Genomic DNA, 21,169 nt, shown 5'->3' on the forward strand with positions numbered 1-21,169 from the left:
ATGGCTTTACCAAAACAATTATTGATGGCGAATCGATTATTCATAAAGCTTCAATTGGTGATCTGTTTTTCTGTGTTAACCTCATATTTTTTCATACTTCTCAAACTAAGGTGGTGCGAGGGTAAAATGAATCGGGATGCGCTGATCAATGTAATCCGTGTACCAGGAAATCATGCATTGACAAAAGCTCCCTTGCTTGTAATGCAAAGTGTGATTAAATGCATTATTTTTAACGCTTATGGAGCACATGCATCGAAGCTTCTCGGCTGTGCTTGTGCTAAGAAAAGGAAAGATTTTAAAAATAACGTAACACGATTGTCAATGTGACCTTTTGTAAGTAGTGCCTGGAGGATTCAGTGTGTAGAAACTCTATAGAGACAGCGTGTGCATTAACTTGTGGAATTTTCTGTGAGTATTTGGTGGCAATCTGAGGAAGTTGCTTCGGAAGACAGCGTTAGCCGCGGAGCTCAACTCAGAGCAAAATGAGGTGGGAGGGGAGATGATGACGTGACTCCCCCACCCGCCTTAACTGTCAATCCCCCACAAACACAGTCTCTCGGAATTTGCATAAGCACACCCCTTCACCTACAATTTTAACTTAGTTACAAAGTGATCAAAACTCTCGCTTATATCCCGCGCCCTCTCATTAAACTTTTATCCGGCTTTACCTGTGGGCATGTGAAACGCCAGCGGTAGCCTGTCTATGAACTTAATTTAAAGTTTAGGTTTACACCGTGCTTTCTTTCCGAGCTGGCAACACTCATGAATATATGGTAGTATATGTCACTCGCTCGCTTCTTATTGTTTCGCTGCCTTCTCAATTATATAATGCATGTTTTCTTGAGCGCTTTTTTGAGGTCTTCCTGGTTTCCTATGTACTGCGTGATTACGTGGGAGGCGTGATGATGTCACACTAAACTCCGCCCCCACGGCGTTGAAGCTCATCTCCATTACAGTAAATGGAGGAAAACTGCTTCCAGTTATGACCATTACGCATAGAATTTCGATATAAAACCTGCCCAACTTTTGTAAGGAAGCTGTAAGGAATGAACCTGCCAAATTTCAGCCTTCCACCCACACGGGAAGTTGGAGAATTAGTGATGAGTCAGTGAGTGAGTGAGTCAGTGAGTGAGTGAGTGAGGGCTTTGCCTTTTATTAGTATAGATATACAGTATGTATATATGTGTGTGTGTGTATATATATATATATATATACAGTATGTGTATATATATATAACTGTATATATATGTGTATATATATATATTTTTATATATATGTCTGTGTGTGTATATATATTATATATATATATATGCCAGCAACACTCATGACAATGACAAAACAATTACATTGTCAATCATGTTACGTTATTATTAAAATGTTTCCTTTTCTTTTATTTCTCCTGCCAATCGAGGTATTTAGATATATATATATATATATATATATATATATATATATATATATATATATATATATATATATATATATATATATATATATATATATATATATATATATATATATATATATATATATATAGTGGAGGAAATAATTATTTGACCCCTCACTGATTTTGTAAGTTTGTCCAATGACAAAGAAATGAAAAGTCTCAGAACAGTATCATTTCAATGGTAGGTTTATTTCAACAGTGGCAGATTGCACATCATAAGGAAAATCAAAAATAACTTTAAATAAAAGATAGAAATTGATTTGCATTTCATTGAGGGAAATAAGTTTTGAACCCTCTAACAAAAAGACTTAATACTTAGTGGAAAAACCCTTGTTTGCAAGCACAGAGGTCAAACGCTTTCTTGTAATTGATGACCAAGTTTGTGCACATTTTAGGAGGAATGTTGGTCCACTCCTCTTTGCAGATCATCTCTAAATCCTTAAGGTTTCGAGGCTGTCTCTGTGCTACTCTGAGCTTGAGCTCCCTCCATAGGTTTTCTATTGGATTAAGGTCCGGAGACTGACTAGGCCACTCCATGACCTTAATGTGCTTCTTCTTGAGCCACTCCTTTGTTGCCTTTGCTGTATGTTTTGGGTCATTGTCGTGCTGGAACACCCATCCACGACCCATTTTCAGTTTCCTGGCAGAGGGAAGGAGATTGTCGCTCAGAATTTCACGATACATGGCTCCGTCCATTTTCCGTTAATGCGATTAAGTTGTCCTGTGCCCTTAGCAGAAAAACACCCCCAAAGCAAAATGTTTCCACCCCCATGCTTGACGGTGGGGAGGGTGTTTTGGGGGTCATAGGCAGCATTTTTCTTCCTCCAAACACAGCGAGTTGAGTTAATGCCAAAGAGCTCTATTTTGGTCTCATCAGACCACAGCACCTTCTCCCAGTCACTCTCTGAATCATTCAGGTGTTCATTGGCAAACTTCAGACGGCCTGCACATGTGCCTTCTTGAGCAGGGGACCTTATGCAGCCCTGCAGGATTTTAATCCATTGTGTAATGTGTTTCCAATGGTTTTCTTGGTGACTGTGGTCCCTGCTAATTTGAGGTCATTAAATAACTCCTCCCGTGTAGTTCTAGGATTCTTTTTCACCTTTCTCAGAACCATTGACACCCCACGAGGTGAGATCTTGCGTGGAGCCCCAGAGCGAGGTCGATTGATGGTCATTTTGTGCTCCTTCCATTTGCGAACAATCGCACCAACAGTTGTCACCTTCTCTCCCAGCTTCTTGCTAATGGTTTTGTAGCCCATTCCAGCCTTGTGCAGGTCTACAATTTTGTCTCTGACATCCTTGGACAGCTCTTTGGTCTTTCCCATGTTGTAGAGTGTGGAGTCTGCTTGATTGATTGATTCTGTGGACAGGTGTCTTTTATACAGGTGACTAGTTAAGACAGGTGTCCTTAATGAGGGTGACTAATTGAGTAGAAGTGTCTAACCACTCTGTGGGAGCCAGAACTCTTAATGTTTGGTAGGGGTTCAAAAACTTATTTCCCTCAATGAAATGCAAATCAATTTCTATCTATTTTTTAGTTATTTTTTCGATTTTCCTTTTGATGTGCAATCTGCCACTGTTGAAATAAACCTACCATTGAAATGATACTGTTCTGAGACTTTTCATTTCTTTGTCATTGGACAAACTTACAAAATCAGTGAGGGGTCAAATAATTATTTCCTCCACTGTATATATACCCGTGTACCGCAGTGGAGAAGTAGAAGTTATGAAAAAGAAAAGGGAACATTTTAAAAATAACGTAACATGATTGTCAATATACAGTAATTGTTTTGTGAGTGTTATTGAATGTTGCTGTCATCAAGGATTTGATTATCATTATTTCTTTCAATCAGGCTCGTATTTGTAGGATGTGTTCAAGTTACATTCCGTGTTTGTCAATCGTTGTAAAGATAAGAGGTTTTATTCATCGATTAGTTCCTTACTGCATCAATAAACAGCTCGTCTTCCTTTTTATCTGTGATGTGACAAACTGCATGCACGGGTTTTTTTTTACACTGTCTTCCTTTAGCAGGACATTCACTTTTTCCACCGTGTACTTTGTTTCCGCAGTAGCTGCACTTATGAATATGATTGTATGTATAAGACGCTTCATATTTTTTTGCTGCCTTCTCAATTGTGTAATTCGGTTTTTGTTCAGTACTCTTTGGAACTGTTGCTTTTTGTCTGCGCATTGCGTCAGTTCACGTGAGCCGCTTGGTGTTCTTGCATCGAAGGTTCCCAGCTGTACTGGTGCCATCTCGTGTAATGTCAGCTAAGACCCGGCCCTTAAAAGTTTCTCTCGCAGTTTCAATGAGTTTTAGCCAAACACCACCCTGACCATCTCATCTTCCTCTGCATAAGCACAGTCCTTCACCCGTGAACATTTACCGGCAGTGTTTGTATTTGATTGCCGCTGATGGACGGCCTTATATGGGCAGGCACTAAATTACAAACGCTAGTGGCAGCCTGTCTATGAACTTAATTTAATATAAACTTACGGTTCACGCCGTGCTTTGTTTCCGCAGTAGCTGTACTTATGAATATGCTTGTATGCATCATTTGCTTCATAATGTTTTTCTGCCTTCTCAATTGTGAAATGGCGTTTTGTGCTGATCGCTGTTTGGAGTTCTTTCTTGTTATCTACGTAATTACGTAGGAGGCGTGATGATGTCACACGAAACTCCGCCCCCCACGGCCATCTCCAACTCAAGACTCCATTACATTATATGGGGAAAAATAGCTTCCAGTTATGACCCTTATGCGTAGAATTTCGAAATGAAACCTGCCCAACTTTTGTAAGTAAGCTGTAAGGAATAAGCCTGCCAAATTTCAGCCTTCTACCTACACGGGAAGTTGGAGAATTAGTGATGAGTGAGTGAGTGAGTGAGTGAGGGCTTTGCCTTTTATTAGTATAGATAAAAACAGAAGAATAAATGACACATAAACAGTGCAAATGTTTACTAATAAGCAATACTTCAAGTCCAGAGTCTTATATCCAACATGTGTAAGGAACACTACAAATGCAAACTCTGAAAATGTCTTACACATAATAACACAAGAAGTAACACAATAACAAAACATTATAAACAGTCATTTCTGAAATAATCATTTCGCAATGAGGGTACAAATATAAATAAATGAATTACTCTTCAAGTTCACTGTCACTAACCATTACAATGTCAGCATCATTAGGCCAGCCAGTATACTTTGGTCTGCGCTTTTTTTTGCTGGCTGACAACCAGCGCTTTACACTGAGCTCTGGGTCAAAAAGTTCAAGTGTAGGGCCTTCTGTACTGATCCTTACCAAGTCTTCCAGTGTTTCTACACTTAGGGAGTTGCACACTTTTGATTTTATTGTGTTTTGTGCTGAAAATCCTCGCTCGCACTGAGCTGCAGATATCGGAAGCACCAGTATTATTTCGACTAAGTGAAGCAGATTTTTTAAATCTGTACAGAACGGCTCCTTGATCAGCATCACTGTCCATAGGTCACTGTAAGTCTTATCCATGAACTGACCCTTCATTAATATTTTCAACATTAGCCATTCCTTCTGCACAGCTGTGACATCACAGCCATTGTTTGATAAGAGCTCCCTGTACCATTTAACAAGTGTGTATCTCTCAATGTCTATCAATGTCCTCTGGCCATGCATCATGACAAAACACTGAAAATGACTTGATGATTTCCGATCCCTTTGAATGTCCATGCTGTGTAACACTTTACATTATGGTTTGCAGACCTCATCTCCAATTCTTTAACAGTAATGTCAACTGTTTTTTCAATTGCGGCCTTTAGATCACTTCTGAATGTGGCCTGATTTTGGGGGCCTTTCAATTTAACATTTTGGAAGGTTATGACTGTGTGGCTACTTGCAGCCCTCTCACTCCTGCTTGTTGATGGCCCTTTCTGTTGCACTGAACCTTCAGGCTGAGAACCTACAGTATATGTGCTGTAAGAATTCTTGCAGCTTCCCTTCTCTCAAAGCATTTTCCTTCAATCCTTTAATTGTTACCACACAGCCCACAATTGCAGCAACTGCCTGATGAAGTATATGAGAATTTTTTTTGACGTGTAAGGCTCGGCTTTAAGACCTGAAAAAGGGAATGTAAAAAGTGACAAAAGGCAACGAAAGACAGGCTTTCCATTTGCTGAACAATGTGTTTGGCTCTTCCCTTTATGTCTATGTTTTTGGACATGACTGCAAGGTCCTCCATATAATGATGCACAGCAGTGTACTGCCCCTGACTTGTTGCATAGTTTGAATGGAGAAAAACTGTGTCCCGATAAATGTGTGGCAATCAGCGCTGAGTTTTTACTGCTGATGGGTTTCATACTGTGCATCCTAACTCTGCTCCTATAGCCTTCAGCTCCTGCTTGCTTTTGGGACTGAAATGATATGTTTTACACACTAGTTGTAGAAGGTCATAAACGTTTTCAATCATTCACACTGACCTTTGTGTGTTTAGCATTGCCAGTTCCAGCCGATGGAGTAGACAGTGGAAAGACAGCATGTTGACCTATCTCTTTTCTGAAAAGTGCCCCTATTCCTCCTGTTGCACCCATGTTCACGCTTGCACCATCTGCTCCAAACGCACTCATTTTATGTACCCACCAATTTGGGTTAGCTGGGTCAGCATTCTGAAGCAGTGATTTAATGGTGTTTTGAATCCCTTCTGCATGACCATAATCAATCTCAGCCAAACCTACTAGATGAGTCTTATGTGTTCCATCAGATACAACATACCTATGTCTATCAGTATGTGATGACATTGTCTTTCCCTGAGACGTCTGTTCCACAATCCAGTTATTATAACAGAGATGTAGTTTACCTTTAAAGCTCTGTCCAGCACATTACTTTTTAATTCATCTACAATGCAACCTACAAACTCTGCACATGCTGTATCATTATCATATGTTTTTGACACATCCATGCCATTCTTCTTCTTTAGCAGAATTTGAGATTTAAACTTTGTGAACAGTATTTCTTCCAGTGCAATCATACAGTATATGCTGCATTGAATTTTATTTTTAATTCTTTCATCATTTTCTGTCACTTTCTCACAAGCATGTTGCACTGCCTTTGCTATGGGGGTGTCACGAGGAGCAGACCTAGCGATCACACAGTCTCTGGCATTTTTGTGTTTCTTACTCTCACCATGCTTTTTCACAGTTTACTTTTTAAAATGGCTCGTACCGCAAATGAATTCTGTTTTACCAGCAATTTCTTGTCCGGCTTGTGCACAAAAGCTGCAATACATCTTTCCCTTGTCATACTGTAACAGAGCCGCTTTAAACTGTCTTCCAGGAGTTGGAGCCGCGGGCACAGAAGACTTTGCTAACGGGACGGAGTTGTCATCCTTTAATAACTGTACATTTCCGGACGCCGGTGGCTGTACCTCAGATAACCCACTGACTGAATTATCTTCGGTTCGTTCAGAAGTAGACAAGGCAGGATTTGGACGAGTGGGCATTGAGAAAAAGTCGGAAATTTTTCGTTTGGACATTTTGCGTGTTACATGGAAAGTTAGGACGGAATTCCAGGAGTAGTCATGGCCCAATTCTCTTCTATTTCATATCCCTATCCGCAGCAGTTAGCGAGATGACGTTTGAAGCAGAGTGGGTGTGCCAGATGATGCCTCGCTTCGGTTTGGCTTTAATCACGTGATAGTGTAATAGGAAAGGCAGACACGGGCTGAGAGTGTTCGCACATAATTAAAAGCCGTTTCTGCTGCTTTAAATTTAAAACTTTTCTTATATTGAGAGAGTCGCCACCAGCAACTGGAATGAAAAAACTAGTCGCAAAATAGAAAATCAAGTCGCATTGGCGACCATTGTAGTTGCCATCTGGAGCCCTGTCAAGAGTGCTCTGGAGCAGGTTTTCATCCAGGATGTCTCTGTACATTGTTGCGGTCATCTTTCCCTTTATCCTGACTAGTCTCCCAGTTCCTGCCACTGAAAAACATCCCCACAGCATGACGCTGCCACCACCATGCTTCACTGTAGGGATGGTATTGGCCTGGTGATGAGCAGTGCCTGGTTTCCTCCAAACGTGATGCCTGGCATTCACACCAAAGAGTTCAATCTTATTCTCATCAGTCCAGAGAATTTTGTTTCTCATGGTCTGAGAGTCCTTCAGGTGTCTTTTGGCAAACTCCAGGTGGGCTGCCATGTGCCTTTTACTAAAGAGTGGCTTCCGTCTGCTCACTCTACCATACAGGCCTGATTGGTGGATTGCTGCCGAGATGGTAGTCTGGACAGAGGCTAGAGGGGGGCGATTTCGTGTAGTATAGTGTCCCTCGGGCAGCTCCCAGCGGCAAGCAGTTTCACTGCCCGCCCACCACACACGGCTGCCTCGTTTGTTCTTGGTAATGCTGTAAGCGGTGACCCGGTTGTGGCCGATCGGAGGCCATTGAGGGTGAACGGGGCGGCAGGGGGTAGCATTGTAGTGTGCCTCGGATGGCTGCCTGTTGAAGGGGGGGTGATTTACTACTCGTCTTTGGCTGCACCGTGTTCGTTCTCGTTGGGCGGATGCTGTAGGCAGCCTACTGTAGTGGAGGTGACTGTGAGGTGGGCTGGTGATGAACCGCCCCTCGCCACCCCCATTCATTCTTGATAGCAAGCCTGCTTGTACTGTTACACACATAACAGGAAGTTGTCTCTTGTTAGTACATCAGACATATAGACGATGGGTGCCTTCCTGCTGTGATGGTGTGTACAGTGCTGTGCAGAAGAGCTCATCTTAACCTTTTTTACTTCAACCTTCAAGAGTGTCTCTGAAACACAAATCTGATGCAAGTGCTGGTGATATACAGTAGTAAAGAAGAGAAAAACCATCACCATTGAAAATAAAGTAGAAATAATGAAAAGGTCTGAGAGAGGTGAAACTCCATCATTCATAGGCAGAGCACTTGGTTACAGTCGGTCAACAATAGCATTTATTAAAATAATGTACCTGTTCCGACTTACATACAAATTCAATTTAAGTACAAACCTACAGTCCCTATCTCGTACGTAACCCAGGGACTGCCTGTAATGTGTTTTGTTGCTGTTAGTAATGAGACCAATAATAGTGGTGTCATCAGCAAACTTAATGATTTTAACTGAAGTATTTGTGGACCTACAATCATTGGTGTTCAAGGAATAAAGTAGGGGGATAGTATACAGCCTTGAGAGGCACCTATGCTAATATGGAGAAAGTGAGAGAGGTCGGAGTTCACATGAACTTACTGTTTCCGGTTTATTCAGTTCAGTCTGTATATGTTTAGTTAACAGTTCAGGGACAGTGGTGTTAAACGCAAAAATGAAGTCAATAAACAGTATTCTGGCATAAGTTCCTTTACAGTATATTAAGTTGACAAAGCTATAGTAAGTTGGGCATAGCTCTGTGGCATTAGTGAAATGTAAGTGTCATCTTTTGAGATGTGGCCACATTGCTACTGTTCTGTGCTGGAAGACCACTTTAATTTTATTCTAAAGTGAAATGCTCCCAAGCCATTAACACTTTCTAATGCTTTCTGCTGGGCCCTTCATCTGTGATTTGTTTGCCTTCACACCAAATTTCTGTTAAAGATAGTTAAAAATAATCCTCAATTAAAATGTCTAAGTTAATCATGAGACTAGATTTCTTTAGACACCCTTCTTCTTTATTCAGTCTTAGTGGGCTTTTTTAAAGGTTTTCATGTGTGAACTACCTGTGTCCAAGTGAGTATGTATATATTTATGAAATTTAAGGTGGACACATCTTGGAATTTCAAAGACTTTTGTTTCATGTTTGGACTGCTGCCCCATTGGCTGCAATGATAAGCTGCTCAAGGAGGGGAGATTTTAAAACTAAAGACTTTTTAAAATAAAATTAATAAATTCAGCACCAGTTTACAATGAAAGTGTCCAGGGTTATGTCATTACCAAAACTGTGAATAAACAAGTTCCACAATTCTAAACATGTCCTTTAATTTATTATATGCCAGTCAGTGTAAAAGTGGATGATTTTCCTCAGTTTGATAATTGAGTTTTTTCACTTGTTCCCATTTGATGCATTTTGTTTAATTTTTCTTTAAAATAGTGTTTTTTAGGTAGTAGATACCAGTTTCCTAGCCTCATTGAAATTTTACAGAATAGAAGAGAATGCCTTAAGACCACGTTCCATTAGTTGGTTGCTTCAGTTATACTTGTGTGTGTATATAAATGGAACCTGACTTTGTTTACTATACTTTTAATATGACAAGCATGTGTAGCGTACAACATGGAAATAGTAAAATGGACAGTTGTTGGTCAGTGGTATAGAGCTTGTCAAGCATAGCTCGTTTTACAAATTCTTAGTTTGATCTGTACATAAAAGAGAGGTCATAAATGCTAGCATGTCACATGCTTCATTAACACTAGAATTACCAAAGCCTACAAAACAACTCCTAAACCCGGCCCATCTTAACACTAGAATTACCAGAGCCTACGAAAAAAACTCTTAAATCCGTCCCACCTTAAATCGCTTTTTAAAATCGTTCACAGCTCTCCACGAGCGTCTTTTGTCATCTAAATGTGCTGATAAAAATCAGGCGGCAAGCAGCCGGCTATTCCATCCCCCCACCGACTTAGAACGTGCACAAACTTCTCCCAGCTCATGCCTTGATTGATTTTCTGGGAGTGAAGTGGAGTTTTAGAGTGGAAATAATAGATCGTTGTTTGGAACACACGCATTTCATGTTTGTTCCGTTTCTACAGTAATCTGTGTAAACACATTGTTAAAACAGAAACGTTTTTTATATTTTAATAGTAGTTGACAAAATGTAGGCATAAACTAGATAATGTATGAAGCCTGAAGTATCAAACAAATACTTTCACAAAAGGTACAAATCTAACACAACATTTTCACATAGATGCTCTGTAACAGAGGTAAACTCGGCTCCCTTCTACATCAGAGCAAGAATGCACATACCATTGCTTGCATACTAAAGTGTCAGCAGGCACTTTTCGTGGGATTACACACATTTTTGAGCATGCCCTCTGCACACTACTTGTGACTTTAGGCTTTAGCAAGTAAGTAAATAAATAAAGGTAAATCGTGTCATAAAATGATTTCTTAAAAACGTTGAATGTTATTTATGCACATTTAGATGACAAAAGACGCTGGTGGAGAGCTGTGAACGATTTTAAGAAGCGATTTAAGGTGGGACGGATTTATGAGTTTTTTCGTAGGCTCTGGTAATTCTAGTGTTAAATCTGTTCGTACCCCTCTATTCAGCGTCTTTTGTCTTATAAATGTGTCAATAAGCCCAAGCAACCTGCAATTCTGCAGAAATGGCAAAAACCTTTCCCAGCTCAAACCTTGTTTATCAGGGAGTGAGGTAGTACCTAGAGCTGTATAGGCTAAAAAAATATATTATGTGAAACACATGCATTTCATGTGTGTTCCGTGTCTACAAAGGTCTATGTAAGTGTAGGATGACAGGAAATGCAAGAAATATTGAACACATACCTAAAAGACAAACATTTCTCATGTTTTAGTAAGCTAACATTACTCAGTTATTGTCTGCTTTTACATGTATTTTTATTACTATTTAATATATTTTTTTGTATCAGTATACTGCTGCTGGATTATGTGAATTTCCCCTTGGGATTAATAAAGTATTTGTCTATCTGTCTGTCTGTCTATACAATTTTGACATGAAGTGTGTAATGTGTGAAGACTGAATTCCAAACATCAAATGAGCACTTTCACTAAAGGTACAAGTATAACAACGCAAGTGTGCGTTTATTCAAGAATATAACCTAGGAATAAGAAATCGGGTTAGGGTACATTGTCGACACAACTGCTTTGGTAGTACAGCGGTAAGAACTGCTGACTCCTATTCAAAAGGTTGTGGATTTGAGCCTCCCTGCGTCCCAAAATAAACGTTTTGAGTAGTAAGCTGCTCTTATTTTTACTATTATACAATAAAAACATACATTTGATTTGAGTCTGTAACAGCCAGTGTAAGTGTATGGTACTTGTTAAGGTTGGCATTTTTTTTATTCAGTTTTATTCTCTCAGCCGTGTTCACGTTTGCCCCAATGTGACACTGCTATTATGTAATATAACAAAAAATACAAGTCAATTTTGATAAGGTGTAATACATTTGTTCTGTTTTCCAAGAACTTTTTACATCTTGTGATATGCAATACATGGATTTAGTTCTTAAACATCTCCTCATTGCAGTCATTGCATGTATTTGTTTAGTTCCATCAGTAGTCAAAATAATGAGTTAACAATTAGTCAAACCAGAGTGCAGTTTTTACAAATAAATGGATGTACTGGATGATATATAATAGCTAAAATACCCGGCATTGCCCAGGAGGAAAATAGTGTCTATAACTTTAATTTACACCGTGCTTTGTTTCCGCAGTAGCTGCACTTATGAATATGCTTGTATGTGTCACTTGCTTCATATTCTTTTGCTGCCTTCTCAATTGTATAATGCGTTTTTTCTTCAGCGCTTTTTGGAGCTCTTCCTTGTTTTCTATGAACTGCGTTCACAGTCAGTTCAAGTGATTACGTGGAGGCGTGATGATGTGAGACGCAACTCCGCTCCCCACGGCCATCGAGCTGCAGTCTATTACAGTATATGGATAAAAATAGGTTCCCGTTATGACCAGTACGCGTAGAATTTCGAAATGAAACCTGCCCAACTTTTGTAAGTAAGCTGTAAGGAATGAGCCTGCCAAATTTCAGCCTTCTATCTACACGGGAAGTTGGAGAATTAGTGATGAGTGAGTCAGTCAGTGAGAGCTTTGCCTTTTATTAGTATAGTTATATATATGATGGCTCGAGTCAGAAAGAGTCCCAGAAATACTTGGGACGCCAACACGGCCAACTCTATTTAATTTCAAAAGCAAGTGGTGCTCATAAATAAAGAACTAGACATTAAGCCCGTTACAATAACGGGCGCTAGAACAGTAGTGCATAAACATTAGTAGGAACAGTCTATATTAAATGTCAAGGGACCTTGTATGTGGCTGTAATATGCGTCACTGTATTGTGTGCCTTTAATTTTCTCTCTCAGTAATACTGGTTTGTATTTTCGTAAAATGCCTGTAATTTTGTCAGACAGTAATACAGTGGAACCGAAGTAATTTCCCCCATAGGATTGTATGTAAATACAATTAATCCGTTCAGATCGTATGAACTGTATGTAAATATATATATTTTTAAGATTTTTAGCACAAATATAGTTAATTATACCATTGAATGCACATAGTAATAGTAAACTAAATGTAAAAACATTGAATAACACTAAGAAAACCTTGAACAACAGAGAAAACTAACACTGCAAGAGTTTGCGCTATAGCCTTACGACCCGCTCGCTAAAAACACCTTTTTTAATGAGTTTTAAGCACAGGGAAAAAAATGAACATTTGAAAATCTGTAAACTAATAAACAACCAAGAAAAGTAACATTGTAACAATGCACGCGTGCGCCTGTGTGTGTGTGTGTGTCTGTCTGACTCTATCCCGTGCCTGTGTGTGTGCGGGCGTGCGTGCGTGCGTGTCTGTCTCTGTCTCTGTGGCGTGTGTGTCTGACTCTCGCGCGGCCTGCCTGCCTGCCTGCGTGTGTGTGTGCGTGCGTGTGTGTCTGTCTCTTGGGCGGGCCTGCGTGTCTGTCTGTCTGTCTGTCTCTCGTGCGCACGCACCTGTGTGTGTGTGTCTCTCTCTCGCTCTCTACACACACAGGGAATGCACAGGAAGAGACTGAACGCGTGCCGTGTGGCCCCGCGCATGCGCACTTCACCAGAAGACACACACAAGGACACCTGGACGCACACAGGGGTTTTATTAAAGAGGATCATGATATCATGCGCTGCCGCGGCAAGGCCATTTACTGTGTGCCCAGCTTTCAGTGTGTGTGTTTTATTTGCTTATTATGCGCTGCTGCGGATAGGCCATTCACTGTGTGCCCAGCTTCGAGTGTGTGTGCGACCAAGGTGCTGTGCGCATGGGTGGGGCACGGTGCACTGTGTGTCGCGGCCCCTCGCATGCGCACTTCACCAGAAGACACACACAGACACCTGGACGCACACTGGGCTTTTATTAAAGAGGATGATGCTTGCAGTCGCCTCCAGTTCGCCCTCTGGTGGTCGTTCCAAGTGTTAGTTGGATGATAACATGCCAGAAGGGGGTGGGTTAGGGTTGATTTCTCCCTACAGTATTTTTAGTCGACCAATGAGAAACATGTGTACCAAGTTTCATGAAAATCGTTCCAGCCATTCGGAAGTGATGCTGGAACATACATACATATACACATTGATTTTATGTATATATAGATTTATATTTTCATATATATTTTGACCATTGTTTTTTTTTTTGCTTTCTTTTTATAAAATATTTTTGAAAATTGTGTTCTTTAAAGTTTATGGCAGCATTTTTTGGTTATCCTCAGCATTTTTTCTTTTGTCTTCTTAGGATAGCTCTTCTGAGCTTTAGAATGGTAGAGTCACAGAAAATTGATGTCACAGTGAAGACACTGGACTCCCAAAGCCGGAGTTACAGTGTTGGAGTAGAGGTAAGCATTGTCATGTTTTCAGTGGGGGCAATTACAACTTTGCTTTGCCTGGCAGTGTACTTGAATGTTTTTTTTTTTGGAATCTGAAACCAAGATTACTACTTCAATTCCTGCTAGTATATTATTGTGTGAACTTGCCCATATTGTCTTTCTATATTTTAATTGTATCACTTTCATATTGTACTAGTAGTGCTTAATACTTTAAAATGATGGTTACTATGAAAGTTTTTTTTTTTATTACCTTTTTGTTTAAATTTTAAATTGTTAAAAATCATTTGTTTCAGATAACTGTGAAAGAATTTAAGGAACATATTGCTGCGTCAGTGGGAATCCCAGTGGAAAAGCAAAGGTTAATCTATCAGGGACGTGTCCTGCAAGATGATAAGAAACTCAAAGAATATAGTAAGTATTGTCTTACAAAGCTTAAAATCTGGAATTCAGTACTAAAAAATTACTCTAGGTACTATGGCTCTGTATTTAGCAGAGACCTCTCCATTTCAGACAATTAAACATTTGCAGTTTTTCTATGTGTTACATTGTAGCACTTTTGGCTTTCCTGACACACAATGCTGTACTTTATTTTTTTTATTCTCTAGTTTTAGAATTTGAAAAGCTAAATGTGACAATGAAGCAAATCTTTGCTTTAACTGGCATTATTCAGATGAAATTAGTATAGTAATTCCTAAGCTTGCTTAAAAACCCCATCAAAATTGACAGTTTGTGTTGCAACCATTGTATTAATTAGGAATGCACCAATCTAATGAGTATTGAATATGGGAGTGTTATGCCACACCTTATCTTATTTAGCCAACTAACCGATGACATCTGTCATTAGTTTAAAATATTTGCTGTAACCTAAAATCCTGTACATTTTTAACACTAGAATCCCTGAAGTCTATGAAAAAAGTTGTAATGCCGGGTCACTAAGTTTCGTTGTACCTCTTCTTCAGCGTCTTTGTTTTGCAAATGTGTCAGCACAGGCAGCAAACAGCCTGCAATCCCATCCCCCACCAACACAGCTGAAGTTCTCCCAGCTCAAGTCTCTTTATCTGTGTGTGAGGTGCCTTGAATTTTATAGGGTAAATAATAGGGTATATTATTGTTATGTATTTGGTCATGTGTGTTCCATGTCTACTATGATCTGCTTAAATGTAGGAGGACAGGAAATGTGAAGCAAGAAATGTTGAACACATACCTAAAACAAACTTTTATGTTTTATTAATAATTGGGAAAAATGCTGACGTGAAGTGTATAATCTGTGAAGACTGAAGACAAATATCAAATAAACACTTTCAAAAAAGGTATAACAGAACAAATGCGCTTTTATGCAAGAATTTAACCAAAGAAAAAGAAAATATCAATTGACAGAAAAGTCGACTGTCTGCTTGGCTGGTGTAGAAGTAATATGCAATACATATTTGCTCTTATCATTTTGAGTAGTGAGCTACTATTATTATTACTATAATACAATAAAAGCATACGTTTGATTTGAGTTTGTAACACCTGTGGTAAATTTTTGGTACTTGTAAAAGTTAATTTTTTTAATTGTTTTATTCTCTCAGTCACATTCACATGTTATAACGAACTTGCCTCTCCCTCTCTGAGTCAGTGGCATTTATCTCCCATTCTTTTCACAAGAGCAGCGATGACCACAGTTGGTGCTGTGTTTGATGCCTGCTCTGAACTATTTGTTCTACTGGCAATCAAAGATACGATGCCCCGTGACCACTATCAGACAATTATATGGCATTTGAGATTCAACAAGATCGGAAGAACACATGTTCAAATGACGTAGCATTTTCAAATAATGATTCTTTGCATGGATGTGTATGTGCATGTGCGACAGAGGCAGGGACAGATTTGGTGTCATTCAGATGGTTACTGAAATGTAAAGTAAACACTTTCGTAAAGGTATGATGAAACAAGTGTGCTTTTATCTGTACTAATAAAAGGGAAAGCCCTCACTCACTGACTGACTCACTCACTCATCACTAATTCCCCAACTTCCCGTGTAGGTAGAAGGCTGAAATTTGGCAGGCTCATTCCTTAAAGCTTACTTACAAAAGTTGGGCAGGTTTCATTTTAAAATTCTATGCGTAATGGTCATAACTGGAACCTATTTTTTCGTCCATATACTATAATAGATTTCTGCTCGATGCCCGTGGGAGGCGGAGTTACGCCTCGCCTGCCCATATAAGGCCGTCCGTCAGCGGCAATCCAATAGAAACACTGCCGCTAAATATTCACGGGCGATTGACTGTGCTTATGCAGACGAAGATGAGATGTCAGGGTGGTGTTTGGCACAAACTCAGCGAAACTGCGAGAGAAACGTTTAAGTGCCTGGTCTTCGCTAACATTAAATACAGCCGTGGACATCGCACGAGATGGCACCAGCACAGCTGGGAACCTTCGATGCATGTACACCGAGCGGCTCATGTGAACTGACGCAGTGCACAGACAAAAAACAACAGTTCCAAAGAGTGCTGAACAAAAACCGAATTACACAACTGTGGAAACAAAGCACGGTGTGAACCGTAAGTTTAAATTAAGTTTATAGACACACTCCTGCTGCCGTTTGTCATGCCTACGACGAGTATGGTATTCGCGAGATACAAGTTTAATGAGAAGACACGAGGTATAAACGAGACTTTGGATCACTTTATTGCGGAGTTGAAATTGCTGTAAACTTTGAAATGCCCGGTCTTAGCTAACATTAAATAAAGTCGTGGACATCGCGAGATCGCACGGGCACAGCTGAGAAGCTTCGATGCATGTACTCCGAGCGGCTCGCGTCAACTGACTTTGCAGGACTGGAAAGGATTAAATTAAGTTCATACACGCTACAGCTAAATATTCACAGGCAATTTCCACAACTTACTACCGGGAATGCCTGTTGAACATCTTACATTCACGAGTTCCGATTTGGGTGGTGAACACTTCGATGAATGAAACCTGTTATCTTTACAACGGTTGACAAACACGGAATAAACTTGAACACAACACGTCCTCCAAATACGAACCTGATTGAAAGATATAATGCTAATCAAATCCTTGATGACAGCAACACTCATAACGGTCACAAGACTATTACATTGACAATCATGTTAAGTTATTTTTAAAATGTTTCCTTTTCTTAGCACAAGCACAGCTGAGAAGCTTCGATGCATGTACTCCATAACGCGTAAAAAAAATAACGCATTTAATCACACTTTGCATTCCAAGCAAAGGGTAACTTTTGTCAATGCATGATTTCCTGGTACATCGATTACATTGATGCACACATCAGAGCTACAACAATGTAAGAGTCGGAAGAAAGCGCGTTTCTAGGACTGATCGGAGGGAAATGTCATTTCAAAAGACTACCCGATGGAAGCCTTGATAAAAGCGTGGTTTTGTGCACACTGTCCAAATACGAAACTGATTGAAAGAAATAATAATAATGAAATCCTTGATGACAGCAACAGTCATAATTATCACAAAACTATTACATTGACAATCATGTTAACGTTATTTTTAAAATGTTTCCCTTTTTTTAGCACAAGCACAGCTAAGAAGCTTCGATGCATGTACTCCATAACGCTTTAAAAAAATAACGCATTCAATCACACTTTGCATTCCAAGCAAAGGGTAACTTTTATCAATGCATGATTTCCTGGTACATCGATTACATTGATGCACACATCAGAGCTACAACAATGTAAGAGTCGGAAGAAAGCGTGTTGCTAGCACTGATCGGAAGCAAATTTCATTTCAAAAGACTACCCGACGAAAGCTTTAATAAAAGCATGGTTTGGTGCAAACTGTGCAAAAATGAGTTTGCATATCACCGAGGCACTTCAACCTTACGGTTCCATCTAAATGCAAAACATGTTTACAGCGAGCACAGAAACTGTGTATGCTGTTAGCACTAGCAGTACGGGTTCGAGTACCAACAAAAGGTGTCGGCAGCCCGAACCTCATGAAATGACTGGCTTCAGGACCAAAATTAGTAAGTCAACATAGGTCAAACTTACAAATTCTCTCGCAAAATACATTGCTTTGGACTGTAGACCACTAACAGTGGTGGAAGATAGGGGGTTAGAAAATGTGCTACAGTTAGCGTATTTCAAGTAAAATGCAACAGCTTTATGACATTGAAAAACAAGCAAAATGAGATGCATTACAGAAAGCGGACTTTGTGGCGCTTACTGGGGATCATTGGACTTCCGTGACCGTTAGTAATTCTAATTACATCTAATTACAAAATGTTCAATGATCACACTGTTTTAGCCTAATGAACAAAATAATTTTGGCTAAGGTTACTCACAGTTTAAAGGTGAGGCTGGTCAAATTACCTTTTATGTTTCTGCCTTATTTATTAAGAAGAAAAACTGCACTTTAATGTTGAAATTTTTGTTATTATTTAAAGACAATACCATTCTGAAAATGTACTTAAAATACCACTTTTTCTTTCTTTTTTTTTTATTTTTTTAAAGTCTGCCCAATTTTAGCCAGGAATCATATTTTTGTTTCTGTTTTGAAATGAAATGCAGTTTAAATGCATTTTTTTTTTTTTCAGAAATTAAAACAGCTTGAGTTTACAATATTCCTGTCCATGTCTATTTGATTTTTTCGCCCACTAAAACCCTTTTAAATTAAAAAACAACATTTGCGAATTGGGGCAAATTTTCATGTGTGCTTACATTCGATTAATGAAGATTAATTAATTACACAGCTTCTAATTAATTAGATTAATTTTTTTAATCGAGTCCCACCTCGTGTATATGTAGATATGTAGATATATATGTAGATATGTGTATACATATATATATATATATATATGTATATATATATGTATATATATATATATGTATATATGTATATATGTATATATATATATATATATATATATATATATGTATATATGTATATGTATATATATATACACGTATATATGTATATGTATATATATGTATATGTATATATATGTATGTATATGTATGTGTATATATATATGTATGTGTATATATGTGTATATATATGTATGTATATGTATATATATGTATGTATATATATGTATGTATATATGTATATGTGTATATATATGTATATGTAATCTATACTAATAAAAGGCAAATCACTCACTCACTCACTCACTCACTCACTCATCACTAATACTCCAACTTCCCGTGTGGGTGGAAGGCTGAAATTTGGCAGGTTCATTCCTTACAGCTTCCTTACAAAAGTTGGGCAGGCTTTATATCGACATTCTACGCATAATGGTCATAACTGGAAGCAGTTTTTCTCCATTTACTGTAATGGAGATGAGCTTCAACGCCGTGGGGCGGAGTTTAGTGTGACATCATCACGCCTCCCACGTAATCACGCAGTACATAGAAAACCAGGAAGACCTCAAAAAAGCGCTGAAGAAAACATGAATTATATAATTGAGAAGGCAGCGAAACAATAAGAAGCGAGCGAGTGACATATACAACCATATTCATGAGTTCTGCTACTTCGGAAACAAAGCACGATGTAAACCAACACTTTAAATTAAGTTCATAGACAAGCTGCCGCTGGCGTTTGTAATTTAGTGCCTGCCCATATAAGGCCGTCCGTCAGCGGCAATCAATAGCAAACTCCACTAAATATTCACGGGTGAAGGACTGTGCTTATGGAGAGGAAGATGAGATGGTCAGGGTGGTGTTTGACACAAACTCAGCGAAACTGCGAGAGAAAGTTTTAAGTGCCAGGACTAAGGTAACATTAAATACAGCCATGGACATAGCGAGATGGCACCAGCACAGCTGGGAACCTTCGATGCATGTACACGAGTGGCTCCGTGAACTGGCGCAGTGCACAGATAAAAGCAACAGTTCCAAAGAGCTGAACAAAACGAATTACACAATTGAAAAGGCAGCAAAAATATGAAGCGTCTGATACAGCATATTCATAAATCCAGCTACTGCGGAAACAAAGCACCGCGTGGAAAAAGTCAATGTCCGCTAAAGGAAGACAGTGTAAAAAACCCGTGCATGCAGTGTGTCAGGTCTCAGATAAAGAAGAAGAGAGCTGTTTATTGATGCAGTAAGAAACGAATCGATGAATGAAACCTGTCATCTTTACAGCGATTGACAAACACGGAATGTAACTTGAACACAACACATCCTACAAATACGAACCTGATTGAAAGAAATAATGATAATCAAATCCTTGATGACAGCAACACTCAGTAACACTCACAAAACAAATACTGTATATTGACAGTCATGTTACGTTATTTTTAAAATGTTCCCTTTTCTTTTCTAGCTTTTTAACACACTACTTCTCCGCTGCGATCGCGGGTATATATATATGTATATATATATCCCGATCTACATACTCGAATAATGGATACTTTATTAGCCATCAATGATTGTTTTGGTAAAGCCATACTCAGTGTATTCATTAGATGAGCGGTAAAAAGTAAGAGCGAGGGAGGATGACTTATTGAGGCATGCAGGCTGTAGTGCGTCAACTCTATCTGAATTGCGCGATCACATTTGAAAAAATATATCTTTTCAAGTTCTATTTAGTCCATATGTGTCAAACTCAAGGGCGGGCCACATCCGGCCAGCTGTAATTATATCCGCCCCGAGATCATTTTATATACTGTATTATTGTTATTAATGGCCGGGTATATGAAGCGCTGGTAACACAATAAACTACAGATCCCATAATGCAGCGCTTCAGCTGCCTTGCCGAACACTTACGCGTTAATCAAGTCTAGCTTATGATGCTGCAAGTTATTGCGAAGCTAGCTCACACGATGCTGAAGAGAAAAGTTGATTCTGAAAATAGAGCCTTTAAAACCGATGGGAGGCTGAGTATATGTTTACTGAACCCGTGTGTCTCATTTGTGGAGCTAATGTGGCTGTAATTACAGAATTTAATCTAAGGCGGCACTATGAGACAAAACATCAGGGTAACCTGAATGCAATGCAGAAGATACAGAAAGCAGAAGAATTAAATAAGAATCTGACACTTCAGCGGACGTTTTACCGTGCACAATCACAAAGTGATTTCAAGTGAAGCTGCTTTTATGGGAGACACAAATGCACCAGTGCAATTGCCCCACTTTCCCTGTTGCCAAGTAATGTTAAACCAAGTCGTCACTACGGTGTTCCCAAATCGCACTTTGCTGATAAACTGGCGCACTGAGTTTGCACG

General features: G+C 39.2%; 1 protein-coding gene across 4 annotated transcripts in view; it reads left to right on the forward strand.

The window, feature by feature from the left end:
• Positions 1 to 21,169, forward strand: part of LOC120539003 (large proline-rich protein BAG6-like) — a 152,521-nt gene that overhangs the window by 12,087 nt on the left and 119,265 nt on the right. For all 4 annotated transcript variants that reach the window (XM_039768671.1, XM_039768670.1, XM_039768672.1 and 1 more), the window contains exons 2-3: positions 13,882 to 13,981; positions 14,266 to 14,383. In XM_039768671.1, coding sequence (XP_039624605.1) covers positions 13,904 to 13,981; positions 14,266 to 14,383 — 196 coding nt within the window. In that variant the 5' untranslated portion in view covers positions 13,882 to 13,903. The remainder of the gene's footprint in view (positions 1 to 13,881; positions 13,982 to 14,265; positions 14,384 to 21,169) is intronic.

Source organism: Polypterus senegalus, chromosome 11, assembly GCF_016835505.1.
Source record: "Polypterus senegalus isolate Bchr_013 chromosome 11, ASM1683550v1, whole genome shotgun sequence".
In the NCBI taxonomy this organism is placed as follows: domain Eukaryota; kingdom Metazoa; phylum Chordata; class Cladistia; order Polypteriformes; family Polypteridae; genus Polypterus; species Polypterus senegalus.